General features: G+C 40.9%; 1 protein-coding gene across 1 annotated transcript in view; it reads left to right on the forward strand.

The window, feature by feature from the left end:
- Positions 1–438: 438 nt before the first annotated feature.
- The window catches only part of PTGER3 (prostaglandin E receptor 3), a 28,815-nt gene continuing 3,316 nt past the window's right edge, over positions 439–25,937 (forward strand). The window contains exon 1 of the mRNA XM_056530296.1: positions 439–1,363. Within this exon, the coding sequence (XP_056386271.1) occupies positions 503–1,363 (861 nt within the window). The 5' untranslated portion in view covers positions 439–502. The remainder of the gene's footprint in view (positions 1,364–25,937) is intronic.

Here is a 25,937-nt window from a genome sequence, read left to right on the forward strand (position 1 = left end):
TCCAGGCATGCTGGGAGTTGTAGTTTCCTAACCAGGGTGCCTCCAGGTGTTGCAAAACTACAACTCCTAGCATGCCTAGGCTGTCCAGGCATACTGGGAGTTATAGTTTCCCAATTAGGGTGCCTCCAGGTGTTGCAAAACTACAACTCCCAGCATGTACAGACAGCCAACCAACCAGGGTGCCTCAAGGTGTTGCAAAACTACAACTCCCAGCATGCCTGAACAGCCAAAGGCTGTCCAGGCATGCTGAGAGTTGTAGTTTTGCAACATCTGGAGGCTCCCTGGTTGGGAAACCCTGCCCTAGTCCTAGTATTCCGCGCAGACACAGCTCCCCTCTCTGAGCTCTGACTGGGTCTCACATGGAGAGGTGTGACGTGTAGTCGGGAGACGCCCCCTGCTGGTTATATAGCAGAGCGCTGGTGGAGCCGGGGGCACAGGGTGTCCTCCTCTATAGACATGATCTGGATCAGTCCTGGGCGCCCGGAGGATCCTCGGAGACATCATGGAGACAAGGACGGACCCTTGTGACACCTTCTACAACACCTCGGACGGGATGTGGGACCCCAACATGTCCAATGTCCTGAGGGACCGGAGCGGGGGGAACCTGAGCAGCCGGGTGGAGTCCTGTGGGGGCTCAGTGTCAGTAGCTTTCCCCCTGTCCATGATGATCACTGGGCTGGTGGGCAATGCCCTGGCCATGCTGCTGATCTACCAGTCCTACAAGAAGAAGGAGAGTAAGAGGAAGCACTCATTCCTGCTGTGCATCGGGTCCCTGGCACTGACCGACTTCACCGGGCAACTCCTCACCAGCCCCATAGTCATCTCAGTCTACCTGGCCAAGAGGCAGTGGAGCCGGGTGGACCCCTCCGGGCACCTGTGCCCCTTCTTCGGCCTCAGTATGACCATGTTCGGTCTGTGCCCCCTGTTTATCGCCAGTGCCATGGCTATAGAGAGGACTCTGGCCATCAGGTCCCCTCACTGGTACTCCAGCCACATGAGGACCAGAGCCACCATCACAGTGTTACTGAGCATCTGGGGGGCAGTGCTTGGCTTTGCCCTCTTACCCCTGGTGGGCTTGGGGCACTACACGCTGCAGTGGCCGGGGACCTGGTGTTTTATCAGCACAGATGACAGGACTCCAGGGAACATCGTGTTTGCTGCCACTTTTGCCTCTCTTGGCCTCCTGTCCCTTGGCACCACATTCACCTGCAACCTGGCGACCATCAAAGCCCTGGTGAGCCGGTGTAAGAGCAGGAGCTCGGCCTCCCAGGCCAACAAGCAGTGGGAGAGGATTACAATGGAGACCATGATCCAGCTGATGGGAATCATGTGTGTTCTGTTCGCCTGCTGGTCGCCACTTCTGGTAGGAATCTCTCACTATTACATCAACCCACCTACCTGTGCCCTCCTGAGTGGCATGCTGAGACTTGTAGTACTAGAACACCCAGAGGCGCAGGCTGCCTGCATAACTTCTACCTGTTGCATAAAGTTGGCATCTTGCAGTTTGCATAAGATTGTGAAGCAGGGAATGACCGATTTGCTGCCTAAGATGTTCTGCAGCAGCTTCTTTTAATGCTGAGACTTGTAGTACTAGAACAGCCAGAGGCGCAGGCTGCCTGCATAACTTCTACCTGTTACAAAAAGTTGGCATAAGATTGTGAAGCAGTGAATGACAGGTTTGCTGCCTAAGATGTTCTGCAGCAGCCTCTTTTAATGCTGGGCTGTAGTACTAGTACTGCCTGCATAACTTCTACCTGTTACAAAAAGTTGGCATAAGTTTGTGAAGCAGGAAATGACAGGTCTGCTGCCTAAGATGTTCTGCAGCAGCTTCTTTTAATGCTGAGAGTTGTAGTACTAGAACACCCAGAGGCGCAGGCTGCCTGCATAACTTCTACCTGTTACATTAAGTTGGCATAAGATTGTGAAGCAGTAAATAACAGGTTTGCTGCCTAAGATGTTCTGCAGCAGCTTTATTTAATGCTGGGCTGTAGTACTAGTACTGCCTGCATAACTTCTACCTGTTGCAAAAAAAGTTGGCATCTTGCAGTTTGCATAAGTTTGTGAAGCAGGGAATGACAGGTTTGCCGCCTAAGATGTTCTGCAGCAGCTTCTTTTAATGCTGGGCTGTAGTACTAGTACTGCCTGCATAACTTCTACCTGTTGCAAAAAAAGTTGTCATCTTGCAGTTTGCATAAGTTTGTGAAGCAGGGAATGACAGGTTTGCCGCCTAAGATGTTCTGCAGCAGCTTCTTATAATGCTGGGCTTTGATTTTTGAATATAAAATCTCACAGTATATGTGAATGAGGCTTCCCCTGAATACTGTACCCTCGTGCTGGACTTCTGCAATATAATTTCCTTTCAGAAATCAGATAAGTACGCTTCCAAAGATGTTCTGCAGCAGCTGCTACTAATGCTGATCTTTGAATTTTAATCCTATGATTCTCTGCCACGTGAGAGGCGACTATGCCGTATACTGTTTCTCCTTCATGTTCTTTCTTTACTTCCAAAGATGTTCTGCAGCAGCTGCTAGTTATACTGATCTCTGATCTGTACTTGTTCCAGCGTCCACTACACGCGGAAGGTGCTTTCCCTATATATTGACCCCCCCCCCCCCCCATATGTTACAATTCACCGGCATTTATTATCCAATTTCAGCAATTGGGATTAACAGGTCTGCGTTCAAAGATGTTCTGCAGCAGCTGGTATTAATGCTGAGCTCTGGTTTTTAATCCTATGAACCCTTACCCCATGTGGGCAATGCTGTATACTGTTTCTCCAACATATACTTCTCTATCCTTATAATTTAGTTCTATCAGTCAAGGGATTTATCTGTCTGTTTCCAAAGATGTTCTGCAGCAGCTGTTATTAATGCTGAGCTCCGATCTTTACCTGTTAAAGCACCCACTACACATGGAAGGTGCTTTGCCTATATTTGTTGCACCCTCACCCCACCCCCACCCATGTTACAATCCACTAGAATTTATAACTTCCACAATTAAGTTGTTCACCTGTCTACTTCCAAAGATGTTCTGCAGCAGCTGCTATTAATGCTAGCCTCTGATCTTTAAGTATAAAAGCCCACACTATGTTTGGAAGATGTTTTCCCTGTATACTCTACCCTCGTGCTATACTTCTGCAATATAATTTACTTCCAGAAATCAAATAATTGAAAAATTAGCTTCCAAAGATGTTCTGCAGCAGCTGCTATTAATGCTAAACTTGGATTTTTAATCCTATGATCCCCTAACCGCTGAGAGGCGGTTATGCTGTATGCTGTTCCCCCAACATATATATTCTTTGCTTCTAAAGATGTTCTGCAGCAGCTGCTACTATTGCTGGGCTCTGATCTTTAACTGTAAGTGTACCCATAACAGGAAGGTTCCCTAAATATTTTGTCCCCCACCATGTTACACTTCAGGAGCACATATCTCATTTTAGCAATCAGGCGATTGACAGTTTTGCTTCTAAAGATGTTCTGCAGCAGCTGCTATCAATGATAAGCTCTGACTTTAAATTGTAAAACAAGTCCGCTTTCAAAGATGTTCTGCAGCAGCTGCTATTAATACTGGGCTCTGATCTTTAATTGTAAGAGAAATCAGATAATTGAGGCTTCTAAAGATGTTCTGCAGCAGCTGCTATTGTTTCTGGACGTGATATTCAATACTATTAGTCCTTAGAACAGCTGGAAGTTGATTTCCCTGTGTGTGGTCTATTACAGTGTTCTCCAAACTGTGTGTCTCCAGCTGTTGCAAAACTACAACTCCCAGCATGCCCGGACAGCCAAAGGCTGTCCGGGCATGCTGGGAGTTGTAGTTTTGCAACAGATGGAGACACGCTGTTTGGAAAACACTGTTCTATCATGTTACTCTTCTGCCGCAGGAAAATTCTATTTCAGCAGTTGAATGAATGGCAGATCTATAACTAAGATGTTCTGCAGCAGCCGATATTGTTCCTGGGTCTAATTTTCCCTTCTAATATTCCTTATAACCCTTGGAGGTGACGTCCCTTTGTATAGTCTATTCAGGTTGTTCTTCTGCAGAAGGATAAGCCCATTCCAATAGTGATTGACAGATCTACAGCCAAGAGGTTCTGCAGCAGCTGATATGGTTCCTGGCTCTAATTTCTGATACTATTATTCCCTATAACCATTGGAGGTGACGTCCTTTGTATAGTATATTCACGTTATTCTTCTGCAGCAGGATAATCCCATTAAAGCTGTGATTGACAGATCTACAGCTAAGATGTTCTGCAGCAGCCGATATGGTTCCTGGCTCTAATTTTCAATACTATTAATCCTTATAACCGTTGGAGGTGACTTCCCTGTGTATAGTCTATTGTTCTGCAGTAGAATAATCAGCAGAATAAGTTCCAGCAGTGATTTACAGATTTCTAACTAAGATGTTCTGCAGCAGCCCATATTGTTTCTGGCTCTGATTTTTCAATACTATTATTTCTTACAACAGGTGGAAGATGATTTCCTTGTGTATGGTCTATTACGTTACTCTTCTGCAGCAGCATAATTCTATTCCAGCAGTTACGTGATTGACAGATCTATAACTAAGATGTTCTGCAGCAGCTGATATTGTTCCTGGTTGTGATTTTCACTACTAATATTCCTTATAACCGTTGGAGGTGACTTCCCTCAGTTATAGGCTTTTCATGTCATTCTTCTGCAGCAGGATAATCCCATTCCAGCACTGATTGACAGATCTACAGCTAAAAAGATGTTCTGCAGCAGCTATTTACACTCTGTAATTCCAAGTGTCCTCGTCACACATAGAAGTGGCTTTCCTTGTATTTTCCCCCTAATACTACAGCCCTATAGTCCAATTCCAACAATCGTACAGATCAAAGCTGTTCTGCAGCAGGATAATCTTATTCCGGCAGTGATTGACAGATCTACAGCTAAAAAGATGTTCTGCAGCAGCTATTTACACTTGTCTCTGATCTGTAATTCCAAGTGTCCCCATCACACATAGAAGTCGTTTTCCTTGTATTTTCCCCTAAGACAGCAGCCCTAGAATTCTATTCCAACAATCGTACAGATTAAAGGGGTACTCCGGTGGAAAACATTTTTTTTTTTTAAATCACCTGGTGCCAGAAAGTTAAACAGATTTGTAAATTACTTCTATTAAATTTTTTTTACCCTTCCAGTACTTATTAGCAGCTGTATGCTACAGAGGAAATTATTTTCTGTTTGAATTTCTTTTTTGTCTTGTCCACAGTGCTCTCTGCTGACACCTCTGTCCGTGTCCGGAACTGTCCAGAGCAGCATAGGTTTGCTATGGAGATTTCCTCCTGCTCTGGACAGTTCCTGATACGGGCATCAGGTGTCAGCAGAGAGCACTGTGGACAAGACAAAAATGAGAAGAACTTCCTCTGTAGCATACAGCTGCTAAAAAGTACTGGAAGGGTAAAGATTTTTTAATAGAAGTAATTTACAAATCTGTTTTAAAGGGGTTATCCAGGAAAAAAAACTTTTTTTTATATATATCAACTGGCTCCAGAAAGTTAAACAGATTTTTAAATTACTTCTATTAAAAAATCTTAATCCTTTCAGTACTTATGAGCTTCTGAAGTTAAGGTTGTTCTTTTCTGTCTAAGTGCTCTCTGATGACACTTGTCTTTGGAACCACCCAGTTTAGAAGAGGTTTACTATGGGGATTTGCTTCTAAACTGGGTGGTTCCCAAGACAAGTGTCATCAGAGAGCACTTAGACAGAAAAGAACAACCTTAACTTCAGAAGCTTATAAGTACTGAAAGGATTAAGATTTTTTAATAGAAGTAATTTACAAATCTGTTAAATTTTCTGGCGCCAGTTGATTTAAAAAAATAAAATAAATGTTTTCCACCAGAATACTCCTTTTAAAGCTGTTCTGCAGCAGCCAGACTCAGGCCAGCTGCTGCCACATGTAAGTCCTGGAATCATTTCAGATAATTGAGCCATTACTCCGGCCCCGCTCTGGATCAGCCGTTCCCCAGCTGATCTTACAGACCATTAGCTTTAATCCTGGAGATGTCACAATCCTGTACGTGTCGGCGCAGACAATAACCATCGTTAAGTGCGTGTTCACACCTGGAGAATACAGATTCGGGAACGGATAGGAGAAGTGTATTGTTCTCCATTTATCATCTGTTCCTGGCTTTGTATTCGATTATTGTAATTTCAAAAACCTGAACATGTGAACACGGCCTGAAGGTGGAATCACATGGTGCATTTAAAAAAAAAAAAAATTGTCTATTTTAAAGGGGTTCTCCGGCCCTAAGACATCTTACCCCCTATCCAAAGGATAGGGGATAAGATGTCTGACCGCGGGGGTCTGGCCACTGGGGACCCCCGTGATCCCCCTGCTGCACCCTTCATTCATTTAGAGCATTGGGTGCAGCTCCGGAGGCACGTGATGTCACAAGTGGGGCGTGGCCGTGACATCAAAACCCTCCGCCCCACATCGCCAGTCATCCGGTACGGAGCGAAGTTGGCTCTGTGCACCTCTGTCTGGGGGTGCCGCAGCTGACATCCACCCCTATCCTTTGGATAGGGGTGGAGTACCCCTTTAATTAAAGGGGTACTCCACTGGAAAACATATTTTTTTTAAGGGTATGTTCACACTACGGATTGTGAACGGAATCTCTGCTCGCAGAACTCCGCCAGCGGAGATTCAATTCTGGCGGACGCCGCCGAATTACCATTGACGGCTATGCAGTGTTCGCAGACTTCCGTGCAAAGAATGAACACTTTCTATGCGCGGAACAATTTCAGTGGCAGAATTGTCTGCCGCTGAAATTCCGCAGTGTACACGGGTCTCGCGGAAACTTATTCACACTGATGTTTATGTTCTCAGCGCGTAATTCTATTCACGGAATTTCGCTCACGGAATTCAGCGGGAATTACGTAGTGTGAACATACCCTAACTCAACTGGTGCCAAAAAGTTAAACAGATTTGTAAATTACTTCTATTAAAAAATCTTAATCCTTCCAGTACTTTTAAGATTCTGTATGCTCCACAGGAAGTTCTTTTTTTTTTTTATTTCTTTTCTGTCTGACCACTGTGCTCTCTGCTGACACCACTGTCCATGTCAGGAACTGTCCGGAGCAGGAGAGGTTTTCTATGGGGATTTGCTCCTGCTCTGGACAGTTCCTGATATGGACAGAGGTGTCAGCAGAGAGCACAGTGGTCAGACTGAAAAGAAATTCAAAAAGAAAATAACTTCCTGTGGAGCATACAGAATCTTAAAAGTACTGGAAGGATTAAGATTTTTTAATAGAAGTAATTTACAAATCTGTTTAACTTTCTGGCACCAGTTGATTTAAAAAAAAAAATGTTTTCCAGTGGAGTACCCCTTTAAGGGGTATGTTCACATGCTCGTAACTATCAGCGGAGTTCCTGCTGTGGGAAATCCATTGCAAGTTCCGTTACCATTGACTTATATGGGTCTGCGGACAGTCCACAGTAGCGGCAGATTTGTTAACATTAATTGGGAGACCGGCTGCAAGTTACGAGCGCAAGAACGCACCCTAAGGCCAATTCCCCACGAAATTCCGCAGAAAATGTATTGTCCATTCATTTTAATGCGATTCCGCATGGTCATTCACACGGCAGAATTTCTGCTGCGGAATGTTTTATGGGGAAATCCCGCTTTTTACATCCTGGAAAAATGTAAGGCGACGTTCACACGGCCATCTAGACCCATCCCGCTCTTCTCCTGTCAAAAATAAAAACGGACTTTAAAAAAACGGACAATAACGGATGCAAACGTTTATCTGTTTGTATCCGTTATTGTTCAGTTAATAAACCAAAAAAAAAATGTTTTTTTTTGTTCTGAGCATGTTCAGAAGTAAAAAGCGGATCAAAAAAGGGATTGAAAAAACGGATGCAAGGGGATAACATTAAAGGCTCATCCGTTTCCCATAGACTTCAATGTTAAATTTACTGTATCCGTTTTTTCTTCCGCTTTTTTGACGGAAGAAAAAATACTGCATGTGCCGTTTTTTTTCTGCCGTCAAATAAAATGGAAATGAGCGCAGATGGGTACAAATGGATTGTAAAAAAAAATTCCATTGACATGAATGTGATTTTTTTTAAACCGTTTTTTAATCCGTTTACAGCCCGCAAGAACTGAACCGAAACAGGGATAGAAAAACGTGGACAGACGGCCGTGTGAACGCACCCTAAGATTAGTCTTCTATTTTTCCAGACTTCAGCTGCGGAATCCCCTTTAAGTCAACAGGGTTCAAATTTGTGCAGAAATCGCGCAGAATACGTGCGGAATTCCGCAAGTGTTCCATCTTTTTTTTAACTGATAGCATCCGGATCCTGCAGCACAAATTCCACATCCATTCTTCGTCAATTCCACAAGTGCGATAAAGATGCGGAATTCTGCAAAAACAAATGCGGAAGTGCAATTGATGCGGACATGCAGAATTGCCATCATGTGAATGCGGCCTAAGGCGACGTTCACATGGCGGAATGTCCGTGCGGAATTCTGCCAGAATATTTGGCACAAACATTCCGCTGCAGCGCGGCCCTATTGATTTAAATGGGGATCTGCTGCACAGTGTATCCCAATTGTTGTCTATTTTTTCTGCTGATTCCGTTTGGAAATACTGTCTATGAGACAGGACATTTCCTGAGCGGTCCTAGTGCCTGCAAGATTATTCAAGTGTATAGAATGTCCGTTCGTGTTTTCTGGGCGGACATTGTGTGAACCCAGCCTGAGGGTGCGTTCAAACGCTCTTTGTTTTTGCGGGTTTTTCGTAACGTATTTGAAAGCGGCAGGCTCTTCTCGGCTGTCCATAGCAGATTGTCTGCGGCGGAATTTACGCTGCAGAAAATCAGCCGCAAGCCCCATTGAAGTCAGTAGGGACTGCGGCGGATTTTCCGCAGCGTAAATTCTGCTATGGACAGCTGAGAAGAGCCCGCCCCTTTCAAATATGCTGCGGAAAACCCGCAAAAACAAAGAGCGTGTGAACGCACCCTTAAGGTCCAGAAAAGCCTGAATTTCTTACCTTGAATTGCAGTAGCAGAAATTATGTCAAGAATGTATTAAAGGGGTACTCCGGGAGGAAAAAAATATGTTTTCAAATGAACTGTTGCCAGAAAGTTTTATACAGATTTGTAAATTACTTCTATATAAAAATCTTAATCCTTCCAGTACTTATCAGCTGCTTATGCTCCAGAAGAAGTTGTGTAGTTCTTTCCAGTCTGACCACAGTGCTCTCTGCTGCCACCTCTGTCCATGTCAGGAACTGTCCAGAGCAGGAGAGATTTTCTATGGAGATTTGCTCCTACTCTGGACAGTTCCTGACATGGACAGAGGTGTCAGCAGAGAGCACTGTGGTCAGACTGGAAAGAACTACACAACTTCCTGTGGAGCATACAACAGTTGATAAGTACTGGAAGGATTAAGATTTTTATATAGAAGTAATTTACAAATCTGTTTAACTTTCTGGCAGCTGTTGATTTAAAAACCTTTGTTTTCCATCGGAGTACCCCTTTAAAAAGGGTTCTCCAGAATTGCTGTTATTACTAATAAACATGAAATAGTTCAGAATCCAGTAAAATCTATCTTCTTAGGTAATGTTTCCCAACCAGTGTGACTCCAGCTGTTGTAAAACTACAACTCCCAGCATGCCCGGACAGCCTTTGGCTGTCCGGGCATGCTGGGAGTTGTAGTTTTGCAACAGCTGAAGGTACCCTGCTTGGGAAACACTGCTGTAGGCCCCTCTTGTTGTGACACACTCGTATGCTGTGAATCATTCATAGGCTGTTATTGTAGCCCCCGGGGGCGCGGTGCGTGCCCGTAATAGCCGCTATTAAATGTCGTATAATAACTTCACCGCCTTGAAAAAAATTATTTTCTTTTTTTTTTATGACCGCATACGTTTTTTTTTTTCCTGTACAAGTGCTACGAACACTTGATTCCTATCAGATATCCATTATCCTGTCTTGTCTGCTGGAGACGTTGCGATCTCTATGAGTAATAGCGGTAATAAGAATCATTACTATAATGCAATGTGTCTCAATTCAAGGAACGGATCAGGATCTCCCGTTAGTGGAATAGCTGTGCACTAATAGATAGTGAAACTACAACTCCCAGCATGCTGGAAGTTGTAGTTTTGCAACAGCTGGAGGCTCCTCTGCCGTCGGTATCACAGAGCTCCGGTCCCTGCTGCATGGCAGTGCCGAGTTTGGGTACGTGATGTCATGAGACTGCTCAGCCAATCAGTGGCTGCGGCATTGTCCAGATTTAGTCACTGATTGGCGAGCACGCTAGTGAAGTCAATTCCCTGAGCTAGAAGGCATAATGCAGCAGGGACCAGAACTCTGTAATACCAGCACAAGAGGGAGGAGTAAGGTAAGTACACTGCTCAAAAAAATAAAGGGAACACTAAGATAACACATCCTAGATCTGAATGAATGAACTAATCGTATGAAATACTTTCGTCTTTACATAGTTGAATGCGCTGACAACAAAATCACACAAAAATTATCAATGGAAATGAAATGTATCAACCCATGGAGGTCTGGATATGGAGTCACACTCAAAATTACAGTGGAAAACCCCACTACAGGCTGATCCAACTTTATGTAATGTCCTTAATACAAGTCCCAATGAGGCTCAGTAGTGTGTGTGGCCTCCACGTGCCCGTATGACCTCCCTACAACGCCTGGGCATGCTCCTGATGAGGTGGAGGATGGTCTCCTGAGGGATGTCCTCCCAGACCTGGACTAAAGCATCCGCCAACTCCTGGACAGTCTGTGGTGGATGGAGCGAGACGTTCCAGATGTGCTCAATCGGATTCAGGGGAACGGGCGGGCCAGTCCATAGCATCATTGCCTTCCTCTTGTAGGAACTGCTGACACACTCCAGCCACATGAGGTCTAGCATTGTCTTGTATTAGGAGGAACCCAGGGCCAACCGCACCAGCATATGGTCTCACAAGGGGTCTGAGGATCTCATCTCGGTACCTAATGGCAGTCAGGCTACCTCTGGCAAGCAGATGGAGGGCTGTGCGCCCCCCCAAAGAAATGCCACCCCACACCATTACTGACCCACTGCCAAACCAGTCATAGTGGAGGATGTTGCAGGCAGCAGAACATTCTCCATGGCGTCTCCAGACTGTCACATGTCCTCAGTGTGGTTCTGCTTTCATTTGTGACACATGTGCTCTGGACACTACGCTGACAGACACAGCAAACCTTCTTGCCACAGCTCACATTGATGTGCCATCCTGGATGAGCTGCACTACCTGAGCCTCTTGTGTGGGTTGTAGACTCCATCTCATGCTACCACTAGAGTGAAAGCACCGCCAGCATTCAAAAGTGACCAAAACATCAGCCAGGAAGCATAGGAACTGAGAAGTGGTCTGTTGTCACTACCGTCCCCCATACTTTAAGAAATGGAGTGCGCAGTCTGTAAGTAAGTGAAGGTAATAAACAGTATAAAGCACGTTACTATTCCTAAGGATATGTCCACATGGCGAAATTTCTGAGCAAAATTCTGTGGGCAAATTCTGCCCATTGATTTCAATGGGATTCTGCTGCACTGTGCACATGGTGGAATTTCCGCTGCAGAAATCTCGATTCTGACGTCTGCAGGAACAGTGAACCAGTTCTGTGTTTCTGCAGATTCTGCTCCGAAATGCACTGGTGCCTATGGAGACGGCACATCTCCGAGCGGTCCTAGTGCCGCCGAATCAAGTAAATATGCAGAATGTCTGCCCATATTTTCCTGCGGACATTCTGTGCATTTTCTGCCGTGTAAACATGGCCTAAGTTATAACCTTGAAGTGACATGTGCTGCGGTATATTAGGGAATTACTTGTCATGCTCTACCCCAGAACGTGTCCGCCACATCTCCGATGTATACCGTCAGCAGGCGCGCTCCTCTCTGGGATCTGATGTTTTAGGTGAAGGTTGCGATAAAATGGCGTTCATCAGGCGCCATCCTGTGTTCGACACATTAGTCAGATCCCTTCCAGTTCTCCCCTTTTATCTTAGTGCTGGTATGAGCCGTGCAGGATTCCAGCCCAGCGCTCGCCGACTCCGCTCTGAAGTCACTGGAATGAAAACATATTTGCCTTCTGCAGCCAAGTACTGTGTCTGAGTAATAATAGAATAATCCTTAAAGGGGTACTCCGGGGGAAAACAATTGTTTTTTTTGTTTTATTAAATCAACTCGTGCCAGAAAGTTATATGGATTTGTAAATTACTTCTATATAAAAAAATCTTAATCCTTCCAGTACTTATCAGCTGCTGTATGTTCCAGAGGAAGTTGTGTAGTTCTTTCCAGTCTGACCACAGTGCTCTCTGCTGACGTCTCTGTCCGTATCAGGAATTGTTCGGAGCAGGAGAAAATCCCCATAGTAAACCTATCCTGTTCTGGACAGTCCCTGACACAGACAGAGGTGGCAGCAGAGAGCACTGTGGTCAGACTGGAAAGAACTATACAACTTCCTCTGTAGCATAGAGCAGCTGATAAGTACTGGAAGGATTAAGATTTTTAAATAGAAGTAGTTTACAAATTTGTTTAACTTTCTAGCACAGCAATGTCTACATCTAAGGCAGTGTTTTTCAACTAGTGCGCCTCCAGCTGTTGCAAAACAACTCCTTTATTGGGAGTGTCTTGGTAATTGCCTATAATTTCCACCTGTTGTCTGTTCCATTTGCACAACAGCATGTGAACGCCAATCAGTGTTGCTTCCTGAGAGGACAGGGTGATTTCACAGAAGTGTCATTGACTTGGCGTTACATTGTGTTGTTTAGCTAAGGATGTAGGCACCACGTCTCACTAGTATTTAGGTGATTTATACCATTGTGATGTTGATATAAAAGGGAACTATTATGTAAGCACTATATGGCACTAATATAAAGGCATTATAAAGAATTAGTGAACAGACACTCTGACTCCAGTGTATAGACACTATGGCACAAGTATTTTGGGTACTGTATGCCACTATGATCAGGACACTATATGGAACTAGTTTGTAGGCACTGTGTAGCTGTAATGTGAAGACAGCCCTAGTATAGAGGCACTGTATGGTGCTAGTACGTTAGTAGTCTATGCTGCTAATATTAAGACACTTTATTGAAGTAATGTATAGTGATACCTCAGAGGTATTATACCAGTTTATTATATGTAAATCCCGCACATTATACATTGTATCCCGCACATTATACATTGTATCCCGCACATTATACATTGTATCCTCCACATTATACATTGTATCCCCCACATTATACATTGTATCCCCCACATTATACATTGTATCCTCCACATTATACATTGTATCCCCCACATTATACATTGTATCCCGCACATTATACGTTGTATCCCCCACATTATACATTGTATTCCGCACATTATACATTGTATCCCCCACATTATACATTGTATCCCCCACATTATACATTGTATCCCCCACATTATACATTGTATCCCGCACATTATACATTGTATCCCTCACATTATACATTGTATCCCGCACATTATACATTGTATCCCGCACATTATACATTGTATCCCCACATTATACATTGTATCCCCCGCATTATACATTGTATCCCCCACATTATACATTGTATCCTCCACATTATACATTGTATCCCGCACATTATACATTGTATCCCCACATTATACATTGTATCCCCCACATTATACATTGTATCCCGCACATTATACATTGTATCCCGCACATTATACATTGTATCCCCCGCATTATACATTGTATCCCCCGCATTATACATTGTATCCCCCACATTATACATTGTATCCTCCACATTATACATTGTATCCCCCACATTATACATTGTATCCCCCACATTATACATTGTATCCACCACATTATACATTGTATCCCCCACATTATACATTGTATCCCGCACATAATACATTGTATCCCGCACATTATATGTTGTATCCCCCACATTATACATTGTATTCCGCACATTATACATTGTATCCCGCACATTATACATTGTATCCCGCACATTATACATTGTATCCCCCACATTATACATTGTATCCCCCGCATTATACATTGTATCCCCCGCATTATACATTGTATCCCCCGCATTATACATTGTATCCTCCACATTATACATTGTATCCCGCACATTATACATTGTATCCCCACATTATACATTGTATCCCCCACATTATACATTGTATCCCGCACATTATACATTGTATCCCGCACATTATACATTGTATCCCGCACATTATACGTTGTATCCCGCACATTATACGTTGTATCCCCCACATTATACGTTGTATCCCCCACATTATACATTGTATCCCGCACATTATACATTGTATCCCCCACATTATACATTGTATCCTCCACATTATACATTGTATCCCGCACATTATACATTGTATCCTCCACATTATACATTGTATCCCCCACATTATACATTGTATCCTCCACATTATACATTGTATCCCGCACATTATACATTGTATCTCGCACATTATACATTGTATCCCCCACATTATACATTGTATCCCCCACATTATACATTGTATCCCCCACATTATACGTTGTATCCCCCACATTATACGTTGTATCCCCCACATTATACGTTGTATCCCCCACATTATACGTTGTATCCCCCACATTATACATTGTATCCCCCACATTATACATTGTATCCCCCACATTATACATTGTATCCCGCACATTATACATTGTATCTCGCACATTATACATTGTATCCCCCACATTATACATTGTATCCCGCACATTATACATTGTATCCCCCACATTATACATTGTATCCCCCGCATTATACATTGTATCCCCCACATTATACATTGTATCCTCCACATTATACATTGTATCCCGCACATTATACATTGTATCCCCACATTATACATTGTATCCCCCACATTATACATTGTATCCCCCATATTATACATTATACATTGTATCCTCCACATTATACATTGTATCCCGCACATTATACATTGTATCCCCCACATTATACATTGTATCCCGCACATTATACATTGTATCCCCCACATTATACATTGTATCCCGCACATAATACATTGTATCCCGCACATAATACATTGTATCATCCACATTATACATTGTATCCCGCACATTATACATTGTATCCTCCACATTATACATTGTATCCCCCACATTATACATTGTATCCTCCACATTATACATTGTATCCCCCACATTATACATTGTATCCCCCACATTATACATTGTATCATCCACATTATACATTGTATCCCCCACATTATACATTGTATCCCGCACATTATACATTGTATCCCGCACATTATACATTGTATCCCCCACATTATACATTGTATCCCCCACATTATACATTGTATCATCCACATTATACATTGTATCCCGCACATTATACATTGTATCCCCCACATTATACATTGTATCCCCCACATTATACATTGTATCATCCACATTATACATTGTATCCCCACATTATACATTGTATCCCCCACATTATACATTGTATCCCCCACATTATACATTGTATCCCCCACATTATACATTGTATCCCCCACATTATACATTGTATCCCGCACATTATACATTGTATCCCCCACATTATACATTGTATCCCCCACATTATACATTGTATCCCCCACATTATACATTGTATCCCCCACATTATACATTGTATCCCCCACATTATACATTGTATCCCCCACATTATACATTGTATCCCCCACATTATACATTGTATCCTCCACATTATACATTGTATCCCCCACATTATACATTGTATCCCGCACATTATACATTGTATCCCCCACATTATACATTGTATCCCCCACATTATACATTATACATTGTATCCCGCACATTATACATTGTATCCCCCCACATTATACATTGTATCCCCCACATAATACATTGTATCCCGCACATAATACATTGTATCATCCACATTATACATTGTATCCCCCACATTATACATTGTATCCCCCACATTATACATTGTATCATCCACATTATACATTGTATCCCCCACATTATACATTGTATCCCCCACATTATACATTGTATCCCCCACATTATACATTGTATCCCCCACATTATACATTGTATCCCGCACATTATACATTGTATCCCCCACATTATACATTGTATCCCCCACATTATACATTGTATCCCCCACATTATACATTGTATCCCCCACATTATACATTGTATCCCCCACATTATACATTGTATCCCCACATTATACATTGTATCCCCCACATTATACATTGTATCCTCCACATTATACATTGTATCCCCCACATTATACGTTGTATCCCCCACATTATACATTGTATCCCCCACATTATACATTGTATCCTCCACATTATACATTGTATCCCGCACATTATACATTGTATCCCCCACATTATACATTGTATCCTCCACATTATACATTGTATCCCCCACATTATACGTTGTATCCCCCACATTATACATTGTATCCCCCACATTATACATTGTATCCCCCACATTATACATTGTATCCCCCACATTATACATTGTATCCCCCACATTATACATTGTATCCTCCACATTATACATTGTATCCCCACATTATACGTTGTATCCCCCACATTATACGTTGTATCCCCCACATTATACATTGTATCCCGCACATTATACATTGTATCCCCCACATTATACATTGTATCCTCCACATTATACATTGTATCCCGCACATTATACATTGTATCCTCCACATTATACATTGTATCCTCCACATTATACATTGTATCCCGCACATTATACATTGTATCTCGCACATTATACATTGTATCCCCCACATTATACATTGTATCCCCCACATTATACATTGTATCCCCCACATTATACGTTGTATCCCCCACATTATACGTTGTATCCCCCACATTATACGTTGTATCCCCCACATTATACGTTGTATCCCCCACATTATACATTGTATCCCCCACATTATACATTGTATCCCCCACATTATACATTGTATCCCGCACATTATACATTGTATCTCGCACATTATACATTGTATCCCCCACATTATACATTGTATCCCGCACATTATACATTGTATCCCCCACATTATACATTGTATCCCCCGCATTATACATTGTATCCCCCACATTATACATTGTATCCTCCACATTATACATTGTATCCCGCACATTATACATTGTATCCCCACATTATACATTGTATCCCCCACATTATACATTGTATCCCCCATATTATACATTATACATTGTATCCTCCACATTATACATTGTATCCCGCACATTATACATTGTATCCCCCACATTATACATTGTATCCCGCACATTATACATTGTATCCCCCACATTATACATTGTATCCCGCACATAATACATTGTATCCCGCACATAATACATTGTATCATCCACATTATACATTGTATCCCGCACATTATACATTGTATCCTCCACATTATACATTGTATCCCCCACATTATACATTGTATCCTCCACATTATACATTGTATCCCCCACATTATACATTGTATCCCCCACATTATACATTGTATCCCGCACATTATACATTGTATCCCCCACATTATACATTGTATCCCCCACATTATACATTGTATCCCGCACATTATACATTGTATCTCGCACATTATACATTGTATCCCCCACATTATACATTGTATCCCGCACATTATACATTGTATCCCCCACATTATACATTGTATCCCCCGCATTATACATTGTATCCCCCACATTATACATTGTATCCTCCACATTATACATTGTATCCCGCACATTATACATTGTATCCCCACATTATACATTGTATCCCCCACATTATACATTGTATCCCCCATATTATACATTATACATTGTATCCTCCACATTATACATTGTATCCCGCACATTATACATTGTATCCCCCACATTATACATTGTATCCCGCACATTATACATTGTATCCCCCACATTATACATTGTATCCCGCACATAATACATTGTATCCCGCACATAATACATTGTATCATCCACATTATACATTGTATCCCGCACATTATACATTGTATCCCGCACATTATACATTGTATCCCCCACATTATACATTGTATCATCCACATTATACATTGTATCCCCACATTATACATTGTATCCCCCACATTATACATTGTATCATCCACATTATACATTGTATCCCCCACATTATACATTGTATCCCGCACATTATACATTGTATCCCGCACATTATACATTGTATCCCCCACATTATACATTGTATCCCCCACATTATACATTGTATCATCCACATTATACATTGTATCCCGCACATTATACATTGTATCCCCCACATTATACATTGTATCCCCCACATTATACATTGTATCATCCCACATTATACATTGTATCCCCACATTATACATTGTATCCCCCACATTATACATTGTATCCCCCACATTATACATTGTATCCCCCACATTATACATTGTATCCCCCACATTATACATTGTATCCCGCACATTATACATTGTATCCCCCACATTATACATTGTATCCCCCACATTATACATTGTATCCCCCACATTATACATTGTATCCCCCACATTATACATTGTATCCCCCACATTATACATTGTATCCCCCACATTATACATTGTATCCCCCACATTATACATTGTATCCTCCACATTATACATTGTATCCCCCACATTATACATTGTATCCCCGCACATTATACATTGTATCCCCCACATTATACATTGTATCCCCCACATTATACATTATACATTGTATCCCGCACATTATACATTGTATCCCCCCACATTATACATTGTATCCCCCACATAATACATTGTATCCCGCACATAATACATTGTATCATCCCACATTATACATTGTATCCCCCACATTATACATTGTATCCCCCACATTATACATTGTATCATCCACATTATACATTGTATCCCCCACATTATACATTGTATCCCCCACATTATACATTGTATCCCCCACATTATACATTGTATCCCCCACATTATACATTTGTATCCCGCACATTATACATTGTATCCCCCACATTATACATTGTATCCCCCACATTATACATTGTATCCCCCACATTATACATTGTATCCCCCACATTATACATTGTATCCCCCACATTATACATTGTATCCCCCACATTATACATTGTATCCCCCACATTATACATTGTATCCTCCACATTATACATTGTATCCCCCACATTATACGTTGTATCCCCCACATTATACATTGTATCCCCCACATTATACATTGTATCCTCCACATTATACATTGTATCCCGCACATTATACATTGTATCCCCCACATTATACATTGTATCCTCCACATTATACATTGTATCCCCCACATTATACGTTGTATCCCCCACATTATACATTGTATCCCCCACATTATACATTGTATCCCCCACATTATACGTTGTATCCCCCACATTATACATTGTATCCCCCACATTATACATTGTATCCTCCACATTATACATTGTATCCCCACATTATACGTTGTATCCCCCACATTATACGTTGTATCCCCCACATTATACATTGTATCCCGCACATTATACATTGTATCCCCCACATTATACATTGTATCCTCCACATTATACATTGTATCCCGCACATTATACATTGTATCCTCCACATTATACATTGTATCCTCCACATTATACATTGTATCCCGCACATTATACATTGTATCTCGCACATTATACATTGTATCCCCCACATTATACATTGTATCCCCCACATTATACATTGTATCCCCCACATTATACGTTGTATCCCCCACATTATACGTTGTATCCCCCACATTATACGTTGTATCCCCCACATTATACGTTGTATCCCCCACATTATACATTGTATCCCCCACATTATACATTGTATCCCCCACATTATACATTGTATCCTCCACATTATACATTGTATCCCGCACATTATACATTGTATCTCGCACATTATACATTGTATCCCCCACATTATACATTGTATCCCCCACATTATACATTGTATCCCCCACATTATACGTTGTATCCCCCACATTATACGTTGTATCCCCCACATTATACGTTGTATCCCCCACATTATACGTTGTATCCCCCACATTATACATTGTATCCCCCACATTATACATTGTATCCCCCACATTATACATTGTATCCCGCACATTATACATTGTATCTCGCACATTATACATTGTATCCCCCACATTATACATTGTATCCCGCACATTATACATTGTATCCCCCACATTATACATTGTATCCCCCGCATTATACATTGTATCCCCCACATTATACATTGTATCCTCCACATTATACATTGTATCCCGCACATTATACATTGTATCCCCACATTATACATTGTATCCCCCACATTATACATTGTATCCCCCATATTATACATTATACATTGTATCCTCCACATTATACATTGTATCCCGCACATTATACATTGTATCCCCCACATTATACATTGTATCCCGCACATTATACATTGTATCCCCCACATTATACATTGTATCCCGCACACAATACATTGTATCCCGCACATAATACATTGTATCATCCACATTATACATTGTATCCCGCACATTATACATTGTATCCTCCACATTATACATTGTATCCCCCACATTATACATTGTATCCTCCACATTATACATTGTATCCCCCACATTATACATTGTATCCCCCACATTATACATTGTATCATCCACATTATACATTGTATCCCCCACATTATACATTGTATCCCGCACATTATACATTGTATCCCGCACATTATACATTGTATCCCCCACATTATACATTGTATCCCCCACATTATACATTGTATCATCCACATTATACATTGTATCCCGCACATTATACATTGTATCCCCCACATTATACATTGTATCCCCCACATTATACATTGTATCATCCACATTATACATTGTATCCCCACATTATACATTGTATCCCCCACATTATACATTGTATCCCCCACATTATACATTGTATCCCCCACATTATACATTGTATCCCCCACATTATACATTGTATCCCGCACATTATACATTGTATCCCCCACATTATACATTGTATCCCCCACATTATACATTGTATCCCCCACATTATACATTGTATCCCCCACATTATACATTGTATCCCCCACATTATACATTGTATCCCCCACATTATACATTGTATCCCCCACATTATACATTGTATCCTCCACATTATACATTGTATCCCCCACATTATACATTGTATCCCGCACATTATACATTGTATCCCCCACATTATACATTGTATCCCCCACATTATACATTATACATTGTATCCCGCACATTATACATTGTATCCCCCCACATTATACATTGTATCCCCCACATAATACATTGTATCCCGCACATAATACATTGTATCATCCACATTATACATTGTATCCCCCACATTATACATTGTATCCCCCACATTATACATTGTATCATCCACATTATACATTGTATCCCCCACATTATACATTGTATCCCCCACATTATACATTGTATCCCCCACATTATACATTGTATCCCCCACATTATACATTGTATCCCGCACATTATACATTGTATCCCCCACATTATACATTGTATCCCCCACATTATACATTGTATCCCCCACATTATACATTGTATCCCCCACATTATACATTGTATCCCCCACATTATACATTGTATCCCCACATTATACATTGTATCCCCCACATTATACATTGTATCCTCCACATTATACATTGTATCCCCCACATTATACATTGTATCCCGCACATTATACATTGTATCCCCCACATTATACATTGTATCCCGCACATTATACATTTTATCCCGCACATTATACATTGTATCCCCCACATTATACATTATACATTGTATCCCGCACATTATACATTGTATCCCCCCACATTATACATTGTATCCCGCACATTATACATTGTATCCCCCCACATTATACATTGTATCCCGCACATAATACATTGTATCCCGCACATAATACATTGTATCATCCACATTATACATTGTATCCCCACATTATACATTGTATCCCCCACATTATACATTGTATCCCCCCACATTATACATTGTATCCCGCACATTATACATTGTATCCCCCCACATTATACATTGTATCCCGCACATAATACATTGTATCCCCCACATTATACATTGTATCCTCCACATTATACATTGTATCCTCCACATTATACATTGTATCCCCCACATTATACGTTGTATCCCGCACATTATACATTGTATCCCGCACATTATACATTGCATCCCGCACATTATACATTGTATCATCCACATTATACATTGTATCATCCACATTATACATTGTATCCCCACATTATACATTGTATCCCCCACATTATACATTGTATCCCGCACATTATACATTGTATCCCCCACATTATACATTGTATCCCGCACATTATACATAGTATCCCCCACATTATACATTATATCCCCCACATTATACATTGTATCCCCCACATTATACATTGTATCCCGCACATTATACATTGTATCCCCTACATTATACATTGTATCCCGCACATTATACATTGTATCCCCCACATTATGCATTGTATCATCCACATTATACATTGTATCCCCCACATTATACATTGTATCCCCCACATTATACATTGTATCCCCCACATTATACATTGTATCCCGCACATTATACATTGTATCCCCCACATTATACATTGTATCCCGCACATTATACATAGTATCCCCCACATTATACATTGTATCCCCCACATTATACATTGTATCCCGCACATTATACATAGTATCCCCCACATTATACATTGTATCCCCCACATTATACATTGTATCCCCCACATTATACATTGTATCCCCCACATTATACATTGTATCCCCCACATTATACATTGTATCCCCCACATTATACATTGTATCCCCCACATTATACATTGTATCCCCCACATTATACATTGTATCCCGCACATTATACATTGTATTCTGCACATTATACATTGTATTCCGCACATTATACATTGTATCCCCCACATTATACATTGTATCCCGCACATTATACATTGTATCCCGCACCTTATACATTGTATCGGATGTGAAGTCATTGAGTAAATGCTTTTCCCATGTATGTTTACACGGGCCCCTTTGTAGAGCCGTATATCACTTTTCTGGGACGTTGCCTACATTTCTGAGTGTAGCGATACAAAGACATCACTACCTGTTCTGTGTAGTGATTCTGGAGTATATTTAGCCCGTATGTCACTATGAGTGATGGGACTCGTATTGCACGTTGCAGTGATTTATGACTGGATTTATACAGATTTCTAGGAATATGTTAATTACAGGCAACAACTAATTAATCATTGTAGTTAGGCCTCGTTCACAGGAATAGTGTGCGCTGGAGCCATACGGTATTTGTATACCAAATGCTAAATGTATAAAGGAGTGTTTCCCAACCAGTGTGCCTCCAACTGTTGCAGAACTACAATTCCCATAATGCCCGGACAGCCGGAGGCTGTCCGGGCATGCTGGGAGTTGTAGTTTTGCAACAGCTGGAGGCACACTGGTTGGAAAACACTGCTATAGAACATGCTGCTCTAGCCACTCTAAGGCCTCTTCCATGCTGCTTCCATCATGTGTGACTGCCTCTAAACTGGTAATTTTTAGGATTATATTTGTTATTTGGGTAATTTATAGCATTGTTGTATAATTGCTGTACTACACTGTTTAGTGTTCTTTTTTTAACATTATTACGTTGATACCCTATGTCATTACTACAATGGCACTATATACTGCTAGTGTAAAAACATTGTAAAGAACTAGTGTGTAGGGACTATATAGCACTAGTATGAAGGTACTATATGGCACTAGTATGTAGGCACTATATGAAACTAATTATTAGACATCATTTGGAACTAGTATGTATGAAGATGTTATATGGAACTAGTATGTAGACACTGGTATGTATGAGGATGTTATATGGAACTAGTATGTAGACACTAGTATGTATGAAGATGTTATATGGAACTAGTATGTAGACACTAGTATGTATGAGGATGTTATATGGAACTAGTATGTAGACACTGGTATGTATGAGGATGTTATATGGAACTAGTATGTAGACACTAGTATGTATGAAGATGTTATATGGAACTAGTATGTAGACACTAGTATGTATGAAGATGTTATATGGAACTAGTATGTAGACACTAGTATGTATGAAGATGTTTTATGGAACTAGTATGTAGACACTGGTATGTATGAGGATGTTATATGGAACTAGTATGTAGACACTGGTATGTATGAGGATGTTATATGGAACTAGTATGTAGACACTAGTATGTATGAAGATGTTATATGGAACTAGTATGTAGACACTAGTATGTATGAAGATGTTATATGGAACTAGTATGTAGACACTAGTATGTATGAAGATGTTATATGGAACTAGTATGTAGACACTGGTATGTATGAAGATGTTATATGGAACTAGTATGTAGACACTGGTATGTATGAAGATGTTATATGGAATTAGTATGTAGACACTGGTATGTATGAAGATGTTATATGGAACTAGTATGTAGACACTGGTATGTATGAAGATGTTATATGGAACTAGTATGTAGACACTGGTATGTATGAAGATGTTATATGGAACTAGTATGTAGACACTGGTATGTATGAAGATGTTATATGGAACTAGTATGTAGACACTGGTATGTATGAAGATGTTATATGGAACTAGTATGTAGACACTGGTATGTATGAAGATGTTATATGGAACTAGTATGTAGACACTGGTATGTATGAAGATGTTATATGGAACTAGTATGTAGACACTGGTATGTATGAAGATGTTATATGGAACTAGTATGTAGACACTGGTATGTATGAAGATGTTATATGGAACTAGTATGTAGACACTGGTATGTATGAAGATGTTATATGGAACTAGTATGTAGACACTGGTATGTATGAAGATGTTATATGGAACTAGTATGTAGACACTGGTATGTATGAAGATGTTATATGGAACTAATATGTAGACACTGGTATGTATGAAGATGTTATATGGAACTAGTATGTAGACACTGGTATGTATGAAGATGTTATATGGAACTAGTATGTAGACACTGGTATGTATGAAGATGTTATATGGAACTAGTATGTAGACACTGGTATGTATGAAGATGTTATATGGAACTAGTATGTAGGAAATAGGGATGTCCCGATATCATTTTTTTTAAGACCGAGTACGAGTACCAATACTTTTTTTTAAGTACCCGCCAAAACCAATTACCGATACCTTTTTAAATGTTATGTGACAGGGTTTTTACGTTTTTCTTTTTTTTTTTTTTTATGGGGAGAAAGGGGGGTGTTTTCAGTTTTTATTAGAGGGTGGGCTTTTTTTTATATAAAACATTTTTTATTTATTTAAACTTTTGGAAAAGGGAGGGGGGGTGATTAAACATTTTATAAGGGAAAGGGTTAATTCACATTTATTATTTATTTATTTTTTCCACTTTTTTTTCACTATTTTTTAGTCCCCATAATCTGTAGATTGCATCCACTGATCTATGCCATAGCATAGCATTGATCAGTGTTACCAGCGTTCCTTTACTTATGCCTGCCATGGCTGTCTGCAGTATAGTAGCGACGATCGGACTGCACAGAGCATGATAAGGGACCTCCGGTCGTCCTCACAACTGATCGGGACACCGCGATTACACCGCGGTGATCCCGATCAGCATCCCTGAGCTACGGGCAGTTATATCAGGACTTTTAGACGACGCGATCAACTTTGATTGCGGCGTCTAAAAGGTTAATGAATTAGCCACCGGTCCCAATGCGTGCCGCATAGTTCGGGTACCATGCA

This window comes from Hyla sarda, chromosome 7 (genome assembly GCF_029499605.1).
Source record: "Hyla sarda isolate aHylSar1 chromosome 7, aHylSar1.hap1, whole genome shotgun sequence".
NCBI classification, from domain to species: Eukaryota; Metazoa; Chordata; class Amphibia; order Anura; family Hylidae; genus Hyla; species Hyla sarda.